We start from the raw sequence: 20,050 nt of genomic DNA, 5'->3' as shown, positions 1-20,050 counted from the left end.
AACGTAATGTCCCCGTGATCTGAACTGTTATTACCTGCAGTAGATGCAGTGTTGCTGCTGGCGATAAGGGCTGGTTGTTTGAACCATTTTCTGATGTCCATCACTGACTGCTGTGTCAGCACCTTGCAGATGACGAACGCGCAGCGGCACAGGTCACGCGCACCTGACATAATAACGTTACTTACCGTTTAAATTGACCAAATAAATGCAGCAGACAATGTTATTTAACCACAATTAAAATTTCTTTTATTTCAACTATATTCTTCTTCTTATTATTACTATTATTGTTATTATATATGTAATATTTTTCACTTTTAATACAAAAAAAAAAATTCACTTTTAATTTTTTTAATGAGGGTGCATAACAACTCAACTGAGGGTGCAATGCACCCTTATGCACCCCCGTAGAACCGGGCCTGCATGCAGGCACATGACTTCCCGTCACCACCGCGAAGCTAAAGGAGGCAGATAATACCCGCTGTGTGCCTGCTGTGTTTGGATCCAGTGTGATCTCCTGTGAATGTGTTAAGAACCCAGCTCTGGTGGCGGGCTCTGCTGCTGACGGTAAAACCTCCACTTCAGGCGGTGAGACGTGTGTCCACTCCTCTCTCAGGACGTCCTGTAGTTTGTCTCTGAGTGCTGACAGGGCCGCCGTCACGTCCTCAAAGTAGCTCAGAGGACGGATGTTGGTGCTGGAGGAGTGTGTAGCTCCACTGAGGGGGGCTGGCAGTGAGGAGGGGTAGCTGTGCAGAAACTGGTTGTGGTCCTCTGTGTGAGACAGCAGCTCCAGCTCAGCGTCTCTCCTCTCCAGCTTCTCCTGGAGCTCTCTGACTCCACTCACTTCCCTCTTCTGCTGGGATCTGAGCTGCTGCTTCACATCAGAGCTTCTCTTCTCCACGAGACGGGTCAGCTCAGTGAACGTCTTCTCACTGTCCTCCACTGCTTTATCAGCAGAGCCATTGACGGCATCCACCTCCTGCTGAAGCAGCTTCACCTCCTTCTCTCCGTCCTGGATCCTCTGCTGGATGTTTTCTCGACTCCCCTCCAGCTCTCTCTGCCTCTCGGTCCTCTCTGCTGCAGCAGACACCGTGTCGTGGCCTTTGTGTTCGTCCACAGAGCAGAGATAACAGATACACTGCTGATCAGTGCGGCAGAATATCTTCATCACCTCGTCGTGACGAGAGCAGATGTTCGAACAACAAGATAAGACTTCCCGGTCCAGCTGAACTCCTTGCTGCGCCATTTCCCTTCTCTCTGGCAGCGAGTGTGTGAGTTTCACTTCCTGAGAACTGAAAATAGTGTAACTGAACAACAAGTGTGTGAGCAGTGAATGTGGCCTATCAGCTCTTGTACTTTACGCACATGTTGGTTACACCCCTCCTCCTCAGTGCGGATCTGAAGGGAAGGAGTCAGGAAATACAGAGTGGAGCTGGAGAGCAGGAAGAAGAGGGAGGACTCATCAAACTCTGACTCAGACTCTGACCTACACAGAGCCTCGGTTACAACCTGCTCTTCATTTGAAAAGAGCTTTTAGTTGTCAAATAAGTTGGTAAACTTACAAAATCTGAAGGAGGTTAAATACTTGTTTCCTCCACTGTAAATGTATAGCCTCAATGTCCTGAAATAGCTGATTGATTTACTAGTTGAATGTGCAGTCGTTTTTTACTGGTAGTAGTAGTAGTAGTAGTAGTAGTAGTAGTAGTAGTAGTAGTAGTAGTAGTAGTAGTAGTAGTAGCAGTAGTAGTAGCAGTAGTAGTAGCAGTAGTAGTAGCAGTAGTAGTAGTAGTAGTAGTAGTAGTAGTAGTAGTAGTAGTAGTAGTAGTAGTAGTAGTGGTGGTAGTAGTAGTAGTAGCAGCAGCAGTAGTAGTAGTAGTATAGTAGTAGTAGCAGTAGTAGTAGTAGTAGTAGTAGCAGTAGTAGTAGCAGTAGTAGTAGCAGTAGTAGTAGTAGCAGTAGTAGTAGCAGTAGTAGTAGTAGTAGTAGTAGCAGCAGCAGTAGTAGTAGTAGTAGCAGCAGCAGTAGTAGTAGTAGTAGTAGCAGTAGTAGTAGTAGCAGTAGTAGTAGTAGTAGTAGTAGCAGTAGTAGTAGTAGTAGTAGTAGTAGTAGTAGCAGTAGTAGTAGTAGCAGTAGCAGTAGCAGTAGTAGTAGCAGCAGCAGTAGTAGTAGTAGCAGCAGCAGTAGTTGTAGCAGTAGCAGTAGCAGTAGTAGTAGCAGTAGTAGTAGTAGTAGTAGTAGTAGCAGCAGCAGTAGTAGTAGTAGTAGTAGTAGTAGCAGCAGCAGTAGTAGTAGTAGTAGCAGCAGCAGTAGTTGTAGTAGTAGTTGTAGTTGTAGTAATAGTAGTAGTAGTAGCAGTAGTAGTAGCAGTAGTAGTAGTAGTAGTAGTAGTAGTTGTAGCAGTAGTAGTAGCAGTAGTAGTAGTAGTAGTAGTAGCAGTAGTAGTAGTAGTAGTAGCAGTAGTAGTAGCAGTAGTAGTAGCAGTAGTAGTAGTAGTAGTAGTAGTAGTAGTAGTAGTAGTAGCAGCAGCAGTAGTAGTAGCAGCAGCAGTAGTAGTAGTAGTAGTAGTAGCAGTAGTAGTAGCAGTAGTAGTAGTAGTAGTAGTAGTAGTAGTAGCAGCAGCAGTAGTAGTAGCAGTAGTAGTAGTAGTAGTAGCAGTAGTAGTAGCAGTAGTAGTAGTAGTAGTAGTAGTAGTAGTAGCAGCAGCAGTAGTAGTAGCAGCAGCAGTAGTAGTAGTAGTAGTAGTAGTAGTAGCAGTAGTAGTAGCAGTAGTAGTAGCAGCAGCAGTAGTAGTAGTAGTAGTAGCAGTAGTAGTAGTAGTAGCAGTAGTAGTAGTAGTAGTAGTAGTAGCAGTAGTAGTAGTAGCAGTAGCAGTAGTAGTAGTAGTAGTAGTAGTAGCAGCAGCAGCAGTAGTAGTAGTAGTAGAAGTAGAAGTAGTAGTAGTGTGGAGTCTATTTTTATATAACATTACAAAACTGATTCTTATTATTACATTATATGCTTATTGTGCTCATGAGATTGCTATGACTATATAGACACAATCACTAATCCCAGGTTCTGATGGGTTATACCAACGAAGGGAAAAATCAGAAGAAAGTTTTCAGCTTGCAATAGAAAGTAGCAGAAGCCAGATGCAGGCACTGTAGAAACAATGAGTTATTGAGGCTATGGCCTTGGCCGCCTGGGTTAGCTCCGCGCCCACGCATAGCTGGGAATCAGTATAACCAACATTACACTTTTCTGTAGAAGCTTCATCAAAACAAATTACATGATGGTGCCAGAGTAGGGAGGGACTTCCACAGTTAAACATAGAAGTTGTCTGTCTTTTCTGGAATTCTGAACCCAACAGTAGTTGTAGTAGTAGTTGTAGACTAGTAGTACTACAACTACAACTACTACTACTACTACTACTACTACTACAACTACTACAACTACAAATCTTCCCGGGGGAGCATGCCACTTACCACTGCACCCCCTCTAATCTCATTTTGTTTAAGTACAGTGAGCCTTTCTAAAATATACAGCAAAGAGACAAACCCACCAGCATTATAGGACTATATGACTTTGAGCAAAGTACTTGTTTTTGGGCTTTATAAATAAATTGACTTTAAACAGTTGCTGATTTAGAGTACTGGCACCTTTTTTATTCCAATGCAAGCACTGGTAGTTGTAGTTGTAGTAGCAGTTGTAGTAGTAGTAGTAGTTGTAGTTGTATTAGAAGTAGTGGTCGTTGTTGTAGTAGCCTACTTTAGTAGTAGTAGTATTGTGTGTGTGTGTGTGTGTGTGTGGTGTGTGTGTGTGTGTGTGTGTGTGTGTGTGTGTGTGTGTGTGTGTGTGCGCGTGTGTGTGTGTGTGTGTGTGTGTGTGTGTGTGTGTGTGTGTGTGTGTGTGGTGTGTGTGTGTGTGTGTGTGTGTGTGTGTGTGTGTGTGTGTGTGTGTGTGTGTGTGTGTGTGTGTGGTCTAGCATGACTATACTTGTGGGGACATACATCTGTTTACATAGTCACGTGTGGGGACTGGCTTCCCTTAAGGGGAATCATTAATTTTAGGGTGAAGACTTGGTTAGGGTTAGGATTAGGGTTAGGGTAAGGTTAAGGGTAAGGGTTAGGGTTAGGCATGTTATGGTTAAGGTTAGGATAAGTCTCCAGGAAATGCATGTAAGTCAATGTAATGTCCCCTGAAGTTATGTATACATGGTATGTGTGTGTGTGTGGGGGGGGGGCTTTTATACAGAAATCCTTATCCTGTGCATTCACACTAAATATGAACCTGCAACTATATGTCCTCTTTAATTGACACCGAAATGATGATTTGGAGTTGAAACCTTAATTTAAATCTTTTATGTTTACCCTCCAACAGATGTGTCTCAATGGAGAAGAAGAAACCTCAGATTCCTTAGAGTCCATCGAGGTGAGTTCCTCCGAGGAGTCGTCCCCCGCTGACCTCCTGAACGTCCTTCCACATGTGGACGCCTCTGCCTCCCCCCCTCCAGAGTTTCCTCACCCTTTCTCCACGGTAGCCCCCACCCTAAAGGTGCCTCTAAGCACCGCTCTGACCGGGGTCCCTGTTTGTGTCACGTTCCAGTTCTACACACCCGAACCAGAACCAGAACCCAGAGGAGACAGCAAGTGATCCGAGGCAAAGTGAAGTGTTTTGGACGTGCTGCTTTCTGACAGAGGATCTGTGAGGGTCTGAACCTTTATATATATATATATAGTCTATGCCTTTTTCACGCGCCTAAGACTAAACTAAATAGTAGAAATGTGCCAATCGAAGTTGCCCTTCTTTTGCAGGACTTGAAGTACCCGCATGCCACCACTTCCACTCACCACCAGCAGGGGGCGGTAGACTTCAAATCACAACACATTAACACCACAGAAGAACAAGCTCTCTTCAGTTCCTTTTAGCCGACAGTTTTTCATAGATCCGCAACTATGGAGGAAGCAAAAAACAAAGAGAATAAGCCGTCCGAAAAGACCGATGAGAAGGACAAGGAGAAGGAGAAGGGGCTGAAGTCCTCCGGAAAGGATAAGGGCAAGAAAGAGGAGCAAGAACTGGTAAGTCTGTGGTGTTTTTATAAAAAAACGTGAGGTAACAGACGTTATTTTGCCTTAGTCACTGTCTGCTCTGACAACATGGTTGAGAAGGCCTTGGCCATTTCCATTTCTAAATAAATCAATGACATACTGTTTATAAATGTAACACAATATGTCAAATAAACCGTCCTTAACTTTGAACCGTTATAAAATCCCGTTCCGTAAAAGTTATAAAGACTAACTCGAGCAGTTAGCTTAGCTTTAGCCTAGCCGGTTAGCTAACGTTAGCTTGCTAGTTGTTATCGCTGCTGTCTGTACTGTCATCAACGTTAGCATTGTTGCCTGATGTGCTAGCATAATGCAATTTAGCCGTGTTTAACTTTGGGTAGCGCTCTGTATGACACAGCAGCTAACACACATACACTCTCACAACCAGAGGTGTAAAGTCACTTAGTAGATTTTAGTTCATCGGTTTCGTCTACTCCTTTACAACTCTGAGGTAAATGGTGCACTTTTACTCCACTACATTTATGTAATGTAGTTCCATTGTATATTTCGATTTTAAATCACATTCAACCCCTAAATAAGACTTTAGTTACTTGAGCAACATTAACAAGCTACTCTGCAGTTTACAAAGTAATTACAACTTTGATAAACTCATGAATGCATCAATCATCATTATTAAACATATCATATATATTATTCTGAAATGGACCAATCTGCACAACGACTACTTTTACTGTCGCTACTTTAACTATATTTTGATGATAATACTTTTCTACTTTTACTTGAGGAACATTTTGAGGACTTTTACTGTAACAAAGTATTCCTACACTCTGGTATTTTTACTTTTACTAAGTACAAGACCTGAGTGCTTTTACTCAAGTACAAGATAAATACTGATTAAATATCCCACTTCTGTAATTTGTAATAAATAGGGTACTTTAACTTCAACCATTCGCTGTTAAATTGATCTGAAACATTAGAAATGTACTATAGGATTTCTACCTGATTAGCTTCTAAAGCTAGTTAGCTCTTAGATAAATGCATGACTGTCATCTTTGAGTATCAGCTAAGTGGTTGCTGGTGGTTATCATTTTTCATACTGACTTGTATGCCAAATAGTTTACAGTTCAGAAAGGACCAACACCAGCTGTCAAAATGCTGGTACAATATAGAAAAGTAGTGCCACGTAAACACAATTTACCACTGTCATGATCAACTGGCATCTAAGAGCATCACTCTCATATCACTAAGTCAATGTATTAATAATTTGGATTAATAACACATTTTATTCCTTCACTTCTTCTTAGTCGGAGGAAGACAAGCAGTTACAGGAGGACCTGGAGATGATGGTGGAGAGATTGGCTGTAAGCATTGTTATTTCTTTCTGATACAACGACCCTTGTGTGTCAGGGTGTAAAAGCGCTAACAGTTCAAACGATTAACTGTATGTATGATTGCAGGAGAAGAACACAGAGCTGCACCACCCTGCTCTGGAGGAGCTGCGCAGACTGATCCGCTCCTCCACCACCTCCATGACCTCCGTACCCAAACCCCTCAAATTCCTGCGCCCGCACTACGGCAAGCTCAAAGAGATCTATGAGGGCATGGCTGCCGGAGAGAACAAGGTGAGGCTCTAAGTGGTGCCGGAAAATTGTGAAATTCATGCATTTCTTGACAACTTTTGAGGTTAATCACCATAGGAAACATATTGCACTTCGAGAAACTAGTTTCAAACAATTTACAAACGTTGAAATTCAAACCCTTTTAGACATACAACCAAAATAGTAACACATAGCTAACGGTAGCTCTAAAATTCTCCAGTCAGACCGGTATTCATATCACTTTTATAAATGACCAGCGACATTAGTTATTTAATACTTGGCGAAATCCAGACGGAGAGAATAAGGTGAGTTTTTATATAGGCAAAAGATTGGACATTTAATTAAAACAGAGGTTTCAAACAATTATTAAATTGCAAAAATGTAAGTCTTATCAAAATAGTTAAACATAAGTAACAGTATCTATATAAAATGTACCTGTCAGGTAGTGACCATTACATTGATCAGCTATATTGGCATTATAATTGTTATCGCAATGTGGTTTCGAAACCAGTTCAGAAATTGAATTTATAGTTTTATAATATAAAGGTCAATGCAAATATTATGTATAAGCTTTAGATACTATGAATGACTGCCCTGGAGAGAGCGCAGAGAAGCGTGTAAGACTGTGACTCCGCCTCCTGGTCTCAACTCCAGTCTGTCATGGATTACGTCCACAAAGCCCTGAGATGTTTGCCGAAATGAGATCGGCACCTTCCAAAGTAGGGTGAATGCCGTCTCTCTTAATCAGACCAGGTTGTCCCCAGAAGGCTGTCCAATTATTTACGAAGCCAACATTGTTTGCTGGGCACCACCAAGACAACCAGCGCTGAAATGATGACGTGCGGCTATACATGTCGTCTTTGGTCAGATTGGGGAGGGGACCAGAGAAGATTACGGTGTCCGACATTGACGTCGGCGGCCAATCAGAATGCACCAAAGTGAATGTGGCGTCGGCGTGTCGATATGCTAAAACACATTTCTTTTTATAATAGTTATATTTTGGACCTTCTCTTAAAACTTATGTTGTTTTTGTTGGCACCACCAAACACCAAAGCAAGTTACCTGTATGTGTAAACTTACCTGGCAATACAATTCTGATTCTCATGTTCAAGGTCACCTATTATGCAAAATCCTCTTCTTCATCAACATGTGTCCCCTCTTCTCCATTTCTCTTCTTCATCAACATGTCTCCTCTTCTTCATGTCTCTTCTACATCAACATGTGTCCCCTCTTCTTCATGTCTCTTCTACATCAACATGTGTCCCCTCTTCTTCATGTCTCTTCTTCATCAACATGTGTCTCCTCTTCTTCATGTCTCTTCTACATCAACATGTGTCCCCTCTTCTTCATGTCTCTTCTACATCAACATGGGTCTCCTCTTCTTCATGTCTCTTCTACATCAACATGTGTCCCCTCTTCTTCATGTCTCTTCTACATCAACATGTGTCCCCTCTTCTTCATGTCTCTCCTACATCAACATGTGTCCCCTCTTCTTCATGTCTCTTCTACATCACCATGTGTCCCCTCTTCTTCATGTCTCTTCTACATCAACATGTGTCCCCTCTTCTACATGTCTCTTCTACATCAACATGTGTCCCCTCTTCTTCATGTCTCTCCTACATCAACATGTGTCCCCTCTTCTTCATGTCTCTTCTACATCACCATGTGTCCCCTCTTCTTCCTGTCTCTTCTACATCAACATGTGTCCCCTCTTCTTCATGTCTCTTCTACATCAACATGTGTCCCCTCTTCTACATGTCTCTTCTACATCAACATGTGTCCCCTCTTCTTCATGTCTCTCCTACATCAAGATGTGTCCCCTCTTCTTCATGTCTCTTCTACATCAACATGTGTCCCCTCTTCTCCATGTCTCTTCTACATCAACATGTGTCCCCTCTTCTTCATGTCTCTTCTACATCATGTGTCCCCTCTTCTTCATGTCTCTTCTACATCAACATGTGTCCCCTCTTCTTCATGTCTCTTCTACATCAACATGTGTCCCCTCTTCTTCATGTCTCTTCTACATCAACATGTGTCCCCTCTTCTTCATGTCTCTTCTTCATCAACATGTGTCTCCTCTTCTTCATGTCTCTTCTACATCAACATGTGTCCCCTCTTCTTCATGTCTCTTCTACATCAACATGGGTCTCCTCTCTTCATGTCTCTTCTACATCAACATGTGTCCCCTCTTCTTCATGTCTCTTCTACATCAACATGTGTCCCCTCTTCTTCATGTCTCTCCTACATCAACATGTGTCCCCTCTTCTTCATGTCTCTTCTACATCAACATGTGTCTCCTCTTCTTCATGTCTCTTCTACATCAACATGTGTCCCCTCTTCTCCATGTCTCTTCTACATCAACATGTGTCCCCTCTTCTTCATGTCTCTTCTACATCACCATGTGTCCCCTCTTCTTCCTGTCTCTTCTACATCAACATGTGTCCCCCTCTTCTCCATGTCTCTTCTACATCAACATGTGTCCCCTCTTCTCCATGTCTCTTCTACATCAACATGTGTCCCCTCTTCTCCATGTCTCTTCTACATCAACATGTGTCCCCTCTTCTCCATGTCTCTTCTACATCAACATGTGTCCCCTCTTCTTCATGTCTCTTCTACATCAACATGTGTCCCCTCTTCTCCATGTCTCTTCTACATCAACATGTGTCCCCTCTTCTTCATGTCTCTTCTACATCAACATGTGTCCCCTCTTCTCCATGTCTCTTCTACATCAACATGTGTCCCCTCTTCTTCATGTCTCTTCTACATCAACATGTGTCCCCTCTGTGGAAAGAGACTCTGAAAGTTTCAGGAACAAAGATTCTCTCTCTTTTTGATCCATTTCTATAAAAACCTGTCTGAAAATGAGCTGATCAGATTGTGGTCACTTTGTGATGTCATAACGATGTCTTGTCTTGTGTAACCATTAGCCAATCAGCACCAAGGTAACCCCCCCCCCCCCCCCCCCCTTATCACCTGAATCTCCTCTAGAGCTCCATTGAGTTCTTTGTCACCAAATGTCTCTCAGAGGGGCGTGGGGGAGGGGCTCCTTATTTTCATCTAAAGTAACAGACAGAGAATCAGCACTTTGGAAACAGGGCTGAAACAGAGGGGATTATGGGTAATGCTGCCATGATCTGTTTGGTGTTTCAGCCAATCAGAGACAGGCTCTGTATATATCTGAGACCTGGGATATACTGATGAAGAACAGTGTAATAGGGGACCTTTAAGTTTAAACTATTTGTGTTTGCAGCGTTTCTGTGGAGACGTGGTGTCGGTGCTGGCGATGACCATGAGCGGAGAGAGGGAGTGTCTGAAGTATCGCCTGCTGGGATCCCAGGAGGAGCTGGCCTCGTGGGGACATGAATACGTCCGGTAAGACACGACTCCTCATCTCCAGCCAACGCATGGGGGTGCTCTGGTTGTTACTTTCTGCGTCAGCCTTGGGGACTCTGAGTCCTCGTCTGCTCCTCTCCTTTGTGGGGTTCCACAGGGCTCAGTGTTAGGCCCCCTGTTGTTCTCCCTGTATTTGCTCCCTCTTGGGTCCATTTTTAGGAAGCACGGTATCGCTTTCCATTGTTATGCAGACGATTGCCAAATATATGTGCCACTTAAAAAGAATGACTCATATTCAATTAAACCGCTGTTAAACTGCCTTGAAGACATTAAGTCCTGGATGTCATGCAACTTTTTAAAATTAAATGATGACAAAACCGAAGTGATGGTTTTTGGTGCCCCTCGGACCACTCCTATAGACCTAGGATCCCTGGGCCACTCCACCAGGCCTACCATCACACATCTTGGGATAAAGATGGACCCTGAACTCAAGCTTGACAGCCAGATCAAGGCAGTTGTTAAAAACAGCTTCTTCCACCTCAGGCAGCTAGCCAAAATAAAGCCTTTTTTAAATAGTGACCTCTTTGAAACTGTAATCCATGCCTTCGTCACCTCCCGCTTGGATTATTGCAATGCACTATATATGGGGATAAGTGCATCCTCCCTTGCTCGCCTCCAGATGGTGCAAAATGCAGCAGCACGGCTACTAACAGGCACACGCAAACACGAGCACATTTCCCCCATTTTATCTTCACTCCACTGGCTGCCCGTTCATTCGAGGATTCATTTTAAAACTCTTTTATTTACTTTTAAAGCCCTGAATGGCCTGGCCCCGCCGTGCCTCTCTGAGCTGTTACACAGCTACACGCCCACTCGCACTCTCAGGTCAGCTGATCAGTTGCTCCTAAGGGTGCCAAAAACAAAGTCTAAGCGCAGAGGGGGCCGTGCTTTCTCTGCTGCCACCCCTAACCTGTGGAACGACCTGCCCTTGCTCATCAGACAGGCTCCCACACTGACTGTTTTTAAATCCCGTCTGAAAACCCACCTCTTCTCCTTGGCATTCAGAAACAAGTAGAGTGTTGCTTTTATTTGCTTTCAGTGGTCTATTGTTTTTATTATATGGCTGTTATTTATTTTTTAATTATTACGTTTATTCTGGTTTGATTTGTGTTTGTATCTTGTATTTATATTATGTTGTGTGAGCTTATCTCTCTGTACAGCACTTTGGTCTGAAGGTTTTTAAAGTGCTATATAAATAAAGTTGGATTGGAGAAGCTGGATTGTATTTGTTGTGTTGAATGGATTCACTGACGAAATCAGTAGGAGACACTACCCATTAAAATACATATTGGTTCTGTTGATAGTTTTCAAATTATTCTGTTCTATTATTATCTTAAGTGAAAGGGTTTAAATTGTACAAATCATACAAACAGTGGATACCTTTCAAGCTTCAAATATAGACGGAGAAAACAGTTGCATTTTCAGTTTTTCATAAAGAGCTAAGTGTATTGTTTGGAGACACATACATGTTGTCCACTAAGTATAGCTGTGCAATTATAAATATATATATATATATATTGTAATCCACAACCTACTAATGATTCAAGGAAGGAAGGAAGGTAGGTAGGTAGGAAACTAGGAAGGTGTAGGAAGGATGGTAGGTAGGTATGTAGGTAGGGAGGAAAGTAGGAAGGTGTAGGTAGGTAGGTAGGGAGGAAAGTAGGAAGGATGGTAGGTAGGTAGGTAGGTAAGTAAGTAGGTAGGGAGGAAAGTAAGTAGGTAGGGAGGAAAGTAGGAAGGAAGGTAAGTAGGTAGGATGGAAGGTAAGTAGGTAGGTAGGGAGGAAAGTAGGAAGGAAGGTAAGTAGGTAGGTAGTACTAATAATGATTCCTATAGATATATCCAATTGTTAGAAGCCTAAACTCTAACTGAACACAGAATGTATGCATTTTGTGTGGCTGATATTGGGAAGAAAGCATTTATGCAGAAGCTGGGCAGGTCATTGGATGTTTACTTGTCTTAAAAACATAACATCTTAATGTATTTGGAGACCATAATTGACGACGAACCCTTTCCCCTCTGTCTGCTGTCCCCAGACACTTGTCCGGAGAGGTGGCTAAGGAGTGGCAGGAGGTGGAGGAGAACGACAAAACGCAGCAGGAGACGCTGCTGAAGCTGGTGAAGGAGATCGTTCCCTACAACATGGCCCACAATGCCGAGCACGAGGCCTGCGACCTGCTGATGGAGATCGAGAGGCTGGAGATGCTGGAGGACTACATCGATGAGAACGCTTACGGCAAAGTGTGCCTGTACCTCACCAGGTATGTTGGGAAAACACGTTTTACATTTAAAAAAAACTGTCTATTATTGTTTCACATGTCTTGTTTTATTGGTATACATGGCCTACAGATATTATTTGTTGAATATTTATCAACTCACCTTCGTTGTTTACGCCCCGAATATATTTGTTGACACCCCTTGGTCTCCCAGTTGCTATATTATGTCTGTTTATGGGGAAGGGGTTGGTGTTGGACCAGTTTAAACCAGTTCAACCACACAGCAGACACACTGAGAAGGAGAGATGTATACTGCAATGGAAACGTTTTAAGACATGTTGACTTCTCTCTCCCTCCTCCTCCTCCTCCTCCTCCTCCTCCTCCTCCTCCTCCTCCTCCTCCTCCTCCAGCTGTGTGAGTTACGTTCCCGAGCCGGAGAACTCCGCGCTGCTGAGATCTTCTCTGAACATCTTCAGGAAGTTCAACCGTCACCCAGAAGCCCTGCGCCTCGCCCTGATCCTCAACGACGTGGAGCTGGTGGAGAACATCTTCACCTCCTGCAAAGACATGTAAGAGTTCAGGGGGAAAAGACAACGACTGCAGTTGCTGTATCCCACCTCTTGAGGCATTTTAGAAACATTTCGATAATCACTTGATGGCTAGAAACAAAGGGAATGGTTACATAACAACAAGTAAAAACAGTTGCCATGTCCAGTTAAGAGCATTTAAACCAGGGGTGGGGAGCCTCCGGGTCGCAAGACCATTTCGTACGGCCCTCGAGGTAATTTATAATCACTCACAAAAAAGAAAAAATGTAAGAAATCGAGACCGCAAAATAATTAAACTAGCGAGTGCCTGTTTTTTCCTGGCCAAGGTCAGGGTCCTTGAACACAACACGAGCCTAACGTATCATTACGTGGTATATGGTCTGACAGGGGTGCAGTGCTGACGGAGAGCACCAGAACACGGCTCCGGCACCTCAGTACCCATAAGGAGCCGTACACATGCCGCAGTTTATGCGTGTCTGTGTCTTCAGTTGAAAGCCCAGTGGCGATCTGTTCATCTGTCATACTGATCAGACAGTCAATAACTGTGTTGTTATTAGCATCTGGTTAGCTAGCTATGCTAACGAATATAAGAAGCTTTTTCTACAGCCAGTGAGGTAAAGGCACATCTTTATATGATCATTATAGTTATACAAAAATAAGAGAATAAAGTAAACGGGTATAAAATACTATATGACAGTAAAAAAAAGTTGTTATTAATAAACAAGAATACAGTTTGAAAGGAGAGTGATTTGTAAAATATCCAAAAAGAAAATCTGCTTCCAGTTCTGTTTCATATGGGTGTTGAGAGATGTGTCCATAGATCTCCTAATGTTGCTCTCAAAGTGCAACAAATTGATGCTTTCAACTTCAGCATTTAAAAACAAATCTCGAGCATGCCCCCCCCTAGAGGAGGTTATGTGTCCCCCCACTTAAATCATGTTCACATGGATAGGAAACTAAATACATTTGCACACATCTCGTGTCCATATCTTTCTGTTTTGGTGGTCACGCCACACCGTGCACGTGCATGCATGCGCGAGTCATGGTGAGATATCTGGATTATTAAGAGGTTGCTTTTTCTTTGCACAGCATGAAAGAAAGGCCAAATGAATGGGCTGTGATTTTAGTATTTTTAAACGGAGGTCAATCATTTGTACGGTCCTCGGAGGATTTTGAAAAAATTGAAATGGCCCTGGAGAGGAAAAAGGTTCTCCACCCCTGTTTTAAATAATGTGAAGCTATCCTTCAAAGGGGAGAAATCAATACCACTTCCCGATGGTGCTTTCGTTTTGATCCTATTCTGTATTTATTCGGGTGTAATGCAAGTCCTACTGGGTCGAAAACTAAAGCCTATGTTCTGATTGCAGAGTAATCCAGAAGCAGATGGCCTTCATGCTCGGTCGCCACGGCATGTTCCTGGAGCTCAACGAGGACGTGGAGGACTACGAGGACCTGACGGAGATCATGTCCAACGTGCAGCTCAACAGCAACTTCCTGGCTCTGGCCCGAGAGGTAAGAGAGAGCGAGGAAGTCAACTTTATTGTCAATCTTTCAGTTTGTGTGTACAGACGGAGAGATCGAAATCCCAAATACAAGTATACAAATGTATATACACAATCAGCAGACACATTTATACATATGCCCACATTAAGATGGAAACACAACAATCAATATATACAAAAATAACAGTCGCTTCAATGTCTTTGGGAATGTACATTGGTGCAAGATTGTCCATAGAAGACCCACAACCTTAAGATTCGTTATGAATTAAAGTCAACGGGAATGATGCATGTGGGGAATCAGCTAGATTTGAAAGTTAATTACAACACCTAGAAAATGTTACATCTTTACACTTTTCAAATGCCATATTAAGGTAATTTATAGGTTGGTAGGTAGTTAGGCAGGTAGGTAGATAGTTAGGAAGGTAAGTAGGTAGGAATGAAGGAAAGTAGGTAGATAGGTAGATAAGAAGGAAAGTAGGTAGGTAGGAAGGAAGGAAAGTAGGTAGGTAGATGGATAGTTAGGAAGGAAAGTAGGTAGGTAGATGGATAGTTAGGAAGGAAAGTAGGTAGGTAGATAGTTAGGAAGGTAGGTAGATAGTTAGGAAGGTAGGAAGGAAGGAAAGTAGGTAGGTAGATAAGAAGGAAAGTAGGTAGGTAGGAAGGAAGGAAAGTAGGTAGGTAGATGGATAGTTAGGAAGGAAAGTAGGTAGGTAGGTAGGTAGATAAGAAGGAAAGTAGGAAGGAAGCAAAGTAGGTGGGTGGGTAGGAAGGAAAGTAGGTAGGAAGGAAGGAAAGTAGGTAGGTAGTTGGGAAGGTAGATGGGTAGGTAGGAAGGAAGGTAGATGGGTAGGTAGGAAGGAAGGTAAGAGTTTATTTGTTTTTTCTTACCACCCGTCAGTCACTTGTATACCTGCTAATGAAAAATAGCTGAGATGTTACTAGAATATTATTAGACTGTTAAAAAAGAACTTTACCAAATACTTTCTAGCTTCCTTCCTAACGTCGACGTTTAAATTCTTAATCATTGTACGCTGCACAAGTTATTTGAATTTTTAAATGTCTATTTATCTGCACTGATTTGGTTAATCTGAATCATGATAAATAAGGATTGATGGAAGGAGATCTAGGATTACAACGTCACTGCCACGACTCGGCACATTTCACCTTTCTATTAAACAATCTCCTCTCCCTCCGCAGTTGGACATCATGGAACCAAAAGTCCCCGATGACATCTACAAAACACACCTGGAGAACAACAGTGAGTCCACCTCCGCAGCGAGTGTTAATGAGACGGCTTAGAGATGCATGTTCGATGTAGCTTAGGTCGGTTTGTCATAGTGTGTTTGATCCGCTTTTAACACGCATTTGTTATTTCTAGGGCAAGGTGTATACCGTTTTAGAAGTTTGCCTCTACATACTACTACAAATCATATGGGGTTTTATGATGTATACTAGGGCTGCGTGATATTGAAAAAAACTGACATATCGATATTTTATTCCCCTGCGATATATATTGCGTTTTTAACTACCGTAATTTTCGGACTATAAGCCGCGCCTTTTTCCCCATTTTTCGACCCTGCGGCTTATATAACGGTGTGGCTAATCTATGGATTTGTACAGCTAACGGCCACTAGGGAACCTCCTAAATCTATGGATTTTACAGGTAAAATTAACCACCTTTAACACTAGGGGCTCTAGGACCGGTCCGCGCCCGCCGCCTTTAAGCGGCGGGCTCCAGCAGGAAAAGCTGGAGGCCGGAAAAGAGTGAGACAGGTAGCGCGCCAAAGTAAAAGTGGTACGAGAGTGGTACGAGAGCAAGACAGACAGACATTACGAGAGCGAGACAGTTTGTGCAAAGGAAGTTTTCATGCACAAACCCTCATTATGGAAAACAAACGTAGAAATCCACCGGTGGTCCCCGTACCACTGGTTGAAAACCACTGCTGTCGATCACTGCCGGTACGTGCGCTGGGAGCGCACCGTTTACGTTTGAAAGTTGAAAAGTGTGTGTGTCTGAAACGCTATGTGGTACAGTACAGTTTACACAGCACATGTTCTGTAGCTACTATTGCACTAAATGGTAACACTTGAATACGTTATGCAAATATGCAACTTGTTTGTTGAAATGTTAATAAATGGGAGCTTCCTCACACAGCCATCTCTTTCCCGACAATCCCCTCTGTGCACGAACCCTTACATTGTAATTAAACATTAAAACACCTGCGGCTTATATATGTACACATCATTCAATTTAGCTGCTGCGGCTTATATTCAGAAAATTACGGTATATTTAACCGGATGAAGGATTTGAGTCACGGACGTCTGGATCTTAACTGGTTGACTCGTCATACCTGAAGTCATGATAATGCATGTTGCTTACCCTCAAATAAGGGGGTTCATCTGTGAATGAAGAAGCTTTTTGTATCCAATAGTTCCAGATGGAAGATGTTGCTTTTCTTTTTGGAAGTAAATCTTCATTCTCGTCCTCTTGTGCCTCGCTCATTTTTTACTGCGGGCGGGGCCTGCTGTGATCTGATCAAGAATGATTGTGATTGGTGGTTTGCTGTGCATGCAGAGCCTGCATGTCACTCACTCAAGTACCCCTGACATGAGAGCCGCGCAAGTTTTCCTTTTGTAGCAAGCAGCAAAATAATTGTAACGTGTTTGAGTTCATTTACCTACTTAATATCATGAAAAAAAGAAATGAGGGGGGGGGGGGGGGGAGAAAGAAAATTGATAAAATAATAATAAAATCGTACGTCCCTGCGATGTGAATATCGCGGTTATCGCCATGACACGATATATCGTTCAGCCCTAACGTATACCTGTTTTTATTTTGTTCAAATTCAAAGGTTTTATTGTCTCAAGCTACAGTGTAGAAATGGCAATGAAAAGATTCTGACCTGAGCTCCTCCAACAATGCAACATATATATATATAATAAAATACAAAATAACAAGTAGTGAAAAACGTCTATTTACATGTCAAGAGAATATGATCAATGTTGGGCAAGTTACTTCCAAAATGTAATACAGTACATATTAGTTATTACTGTCTTTTAAGTAATACGTTACATTACAATATTACTGTCTCTGAAATGTAATGAGTTACACTACTTTCATATTACTTTTACCAAAACAATGGCTAGGTATTTTAAATGCTAAAATGTAGTTGAGTGCAGCAACTGTGTAGGCCCTTAAGGCTACTAACAACTTTTATTACAAGGCTTGGTTGAATACTCGATTCTGATTGGTCAATTCAGAACAACTGTCAATACAGTAGTAGGCTACAGACCGCTGTCATGCCGTTGCTAAGGAGGATCAAGAAAGAGAAAGGAAAAGACGGAGCGCTGGATGTCGGATAAATGAACGGAAGAAGGCAGACAGGAAGTAAACGCTAACGGGAACACGGTGTGGGCTCTGCAGAGTTTAGGGACAAACTGTGAACAGAGTTGGACAGTGCTGACGTAAAGTCGTTGTGGCAGTTCCAGCCGTTTGTTTCTTAGCGGAAGAAATACGATAATATTTAAGTCAATCAATTAATATTGAGAGTCGAGTCATTGGTTTGTTTTAGTATCTGGCCGTGTAATACGCGGGATAATGTGCAGGAGGGATGCTCCGATCGCCAATATCGGCCGATCCGATCGAGTGGGCGGGGCCTAATTGGAACGTCACTTTAAATCTTTCATTTAAAGTGACGTTTGAAACTCGGTTAATGGGGCTCATTCTCTGGAGCGTCCACACATTATTACATTCAAATGATTTACATTATTCAAGTTTACATTCACTTGAGCTCTCTCCCTCTCTCTCTCTCTCTCTCTCTCCTATCTCTCTCTCTCTCTCTCTCTCTCTCTCTCTCTCTCTCTCTCTCTCTTCTCTCTCTCGCTCTCTCCTCTCTCTCTCTCTCTCTCCTCTCTCTCTCTCTCTCTCTCTCTCTCTCTCTCTCTCCTCTCTCGACAGCCTGTCATTTTACGTCATGCGATCGGCATGTTTAGGTAGCTATTTATTTAAATAACTATATTGCAAGATGACAACAGGAATGTTTATCGAAGCACTTTACAGAGCTCAAGTGTTTAGCGGTCTTATGGCCTCTGGGATGAAACTGTCCCTGAGTCTGGGGGTTTGGTTTGTTCATTGATTGACGTTCTGTGTGACCTCGGTCTTCCTCTCAGGGTTTGGAGGCAGCGGCTCTCAGGTGGACTCGGCTCGGATGAACCTGGCCTCGTCCTTCGTGAACGGATTCGTCAACGCCGCCTTCGGACAGGACAAGCTGCTCACAGACGACGGAAACAAATGGCTGTACAAGAACAAGGACCACGGTAAGATACACACACAGGAGGACTTCATAGATTCCAATGCATTTTGAATCGGCAGTCAGCAAATTCAAAAAGTAGAATGACTTGAGTATAATACACTTCTGCTTGTCTTATATTGTACTTCTTAAATATATATCTTCTAATATATTACACGGTATAATGTAATAAAAAAGTTTGGACCCCCCCCGTTTGGACACCCCTGAGGGTTCAGAGACTAAAGGTGTGTTAAATGTCTGCAGGCATGCTGAGCGCTGCAGCCTCTCTGGGTATGATCCTGCTGTGGGACGTGGACGGAGGTCTGACCCAGATCGACAAATACCTCTACTCCTCTGAGGACTACATCAAGGTACAAACAACGTTCTGTCATTTCATATATGTTCATATTTCTTTCAGATACTAGTGCTGTAATATCCTAAAACTGAGCTATTAAAATGTCCCACGGTAAGATCCTTAGATATTTGTATGGCTTCTTTAACATCTTGGCAGTTTCCTGATGAGATGTTATCGACATGCCATCAGTGCAAGAAAGGCAGTTCAACACATAGGCAGTGACGTTGATAGGTTCTCAAATTAAGCTTATTATAACATTTTGAAGGTACCCGAGTGAAAAACAATGAGAAATCCAGCATTAAAACTGTCGGCCTTGTTTTCCTTCCACCTCTCTTGCAGTCTGGTGCCCTGCTCGCCTGCGGCATCGTAAACTCCGGCGTGAGGAACGAATGTGACCCGGCCCTCGCCCTGCTGTCAGACTACGTCCTGCACAACAGCAACACCATGAGGATAGGAGCCATCTTTGGGTGAGGAGAAACAGCACATGTACCGGGACATGTACTTAATTAGGACTTAAGACGTTTTATACAGGGTCTAGAATATAATGCAGTATATGGCTTGTTAGGTTTTCTCTACTCATGGCTATAAAGGAACTACAGCACGGTCACATGACTTCACGTCACCACCGCTAAGCTAAAGGCGGCTAATGTTGGGCTATAAAGGAACTACAGCACGGTCACATGACTTCACGTCACCGCCGCTAAGCTAAAGGCGGCTAATGTTGGGCTATAAAGGAACTACAGCACGGTCACATGACTTCACCACCGCTAAGCTAAAGGAGGCTAATGTTGGGCTATAAAGGAACTACAGCACGGTCACATGACTTCACCACCGCTAAGCTAAAAGTGGCTAATGTTGGGCTATAAAGGAACTACAGCACGGTCACATGACTTCACGTCACCACTGCTAAGCTAAAGGTGGCTAATGTTGGGCTATAAAGGAACTACAGCACGGTCACATGACTTCACGTCACCGCCGCTAAGCTAAAGGCGGCTAATGTTGGGCTATAAAGGAACTACAGCACGGTCACATGACTTCACCACCGCTAAGCTAAAGGAGGCTAATGTTGGGCTATAAAGAAACTACAGCACGGTCACATGACTTCACCAC

General features: G+C 43.0%; 1 protein-coding gene and 1 pseudogene across 1 annotated transcript in view; one reads left to right on the top strand and one right to left on the bottom strand.

The window, feature by feature from the left end:
- Window positions 1–1,268, bottom strand: part of LOC117457771 (eukaryotic translation initiation factor 4 gamma 1-like) — a 31,171-nt pseudogene extending 29,903 nt beyond the window's left edge.
- psmd2 (proteasome 26S subunit ubiquitin receptor, non-ATPase 2) overlaps window positions 1,202–20,050 on the top strand; it is a 30,693-nt gene continuing 11,844 nt past the window's right edge. Inside the window, exons 1-13 of the mRNA XM_034097997.2 lie at window positions 1,202–1,268; window positions 4,354–4,683; window positions 4,788–5,051; window positions 6,344–6,400; window positions 6,497–6,661; window positions 9,888–10,009; window positions 12,067–12,291; window positions 12,657–12,815; window positions 14,162–14,306; window positions 15,494–15,554; window positions 18,467–18,613; window positions 18,850–18,956; window positions 19,280–19,407. Coding sequence (XP_033953888.1) covers window positions 4,929–5,051; window positions 6,344–6,400; window positions 6,497–6,661; window positions 9,888–10,009; window positions 12,067–12,291; window positions 12,657–12,815; window positions 14,162–14,306; window positions 15,494–15,554; window positions 18,467–18,613; window positions 18,850–18,956; window positions 19,280–19,407 — 1,439 coding nt within the window. The 5' untranslated portion in view covers window positions 1,202–1,268; window positions 4,354–4,683; window positions 4,788–4,928. The remainder of the gene's footprint in view (window positions 1,269–4,353; window positions 4,684–4,787; window positions 5,052–6,343; window positions 6,401–6,496; window positions 6,662–9,887; window positions 10,010–12,066; window positions 12,292–12,656; window positions 12,816–14,161; window positions 14,307–15,493; window positions 15,555–18,466; window positions 18,614–18,849; window positions 18,957–19,279; window positions 19,408–20,050) is intronic.

The sequence above is a fragment of the Pseudochaenichthys georgianus genome, chromosome 13 (assembly GCF_902827115.2).
Source record: "Pseudochaenichthys georgianus chromosome 13, fPseGeo1.2, whole genome shotgun sequence".
Taxonomy (NCBI): domain Eukaryota; kingdom Metazoa; phylum Chordata; class Actinopteri; order Perciformes; family Channichthyidae; genus Pseudochaenichthys; species Pseudochaenichthys georgianus.
Note: the sequence above shows the minus strand (reverse complement) of the source record. Positions and strands in the feature narration are given on the sequence as shown.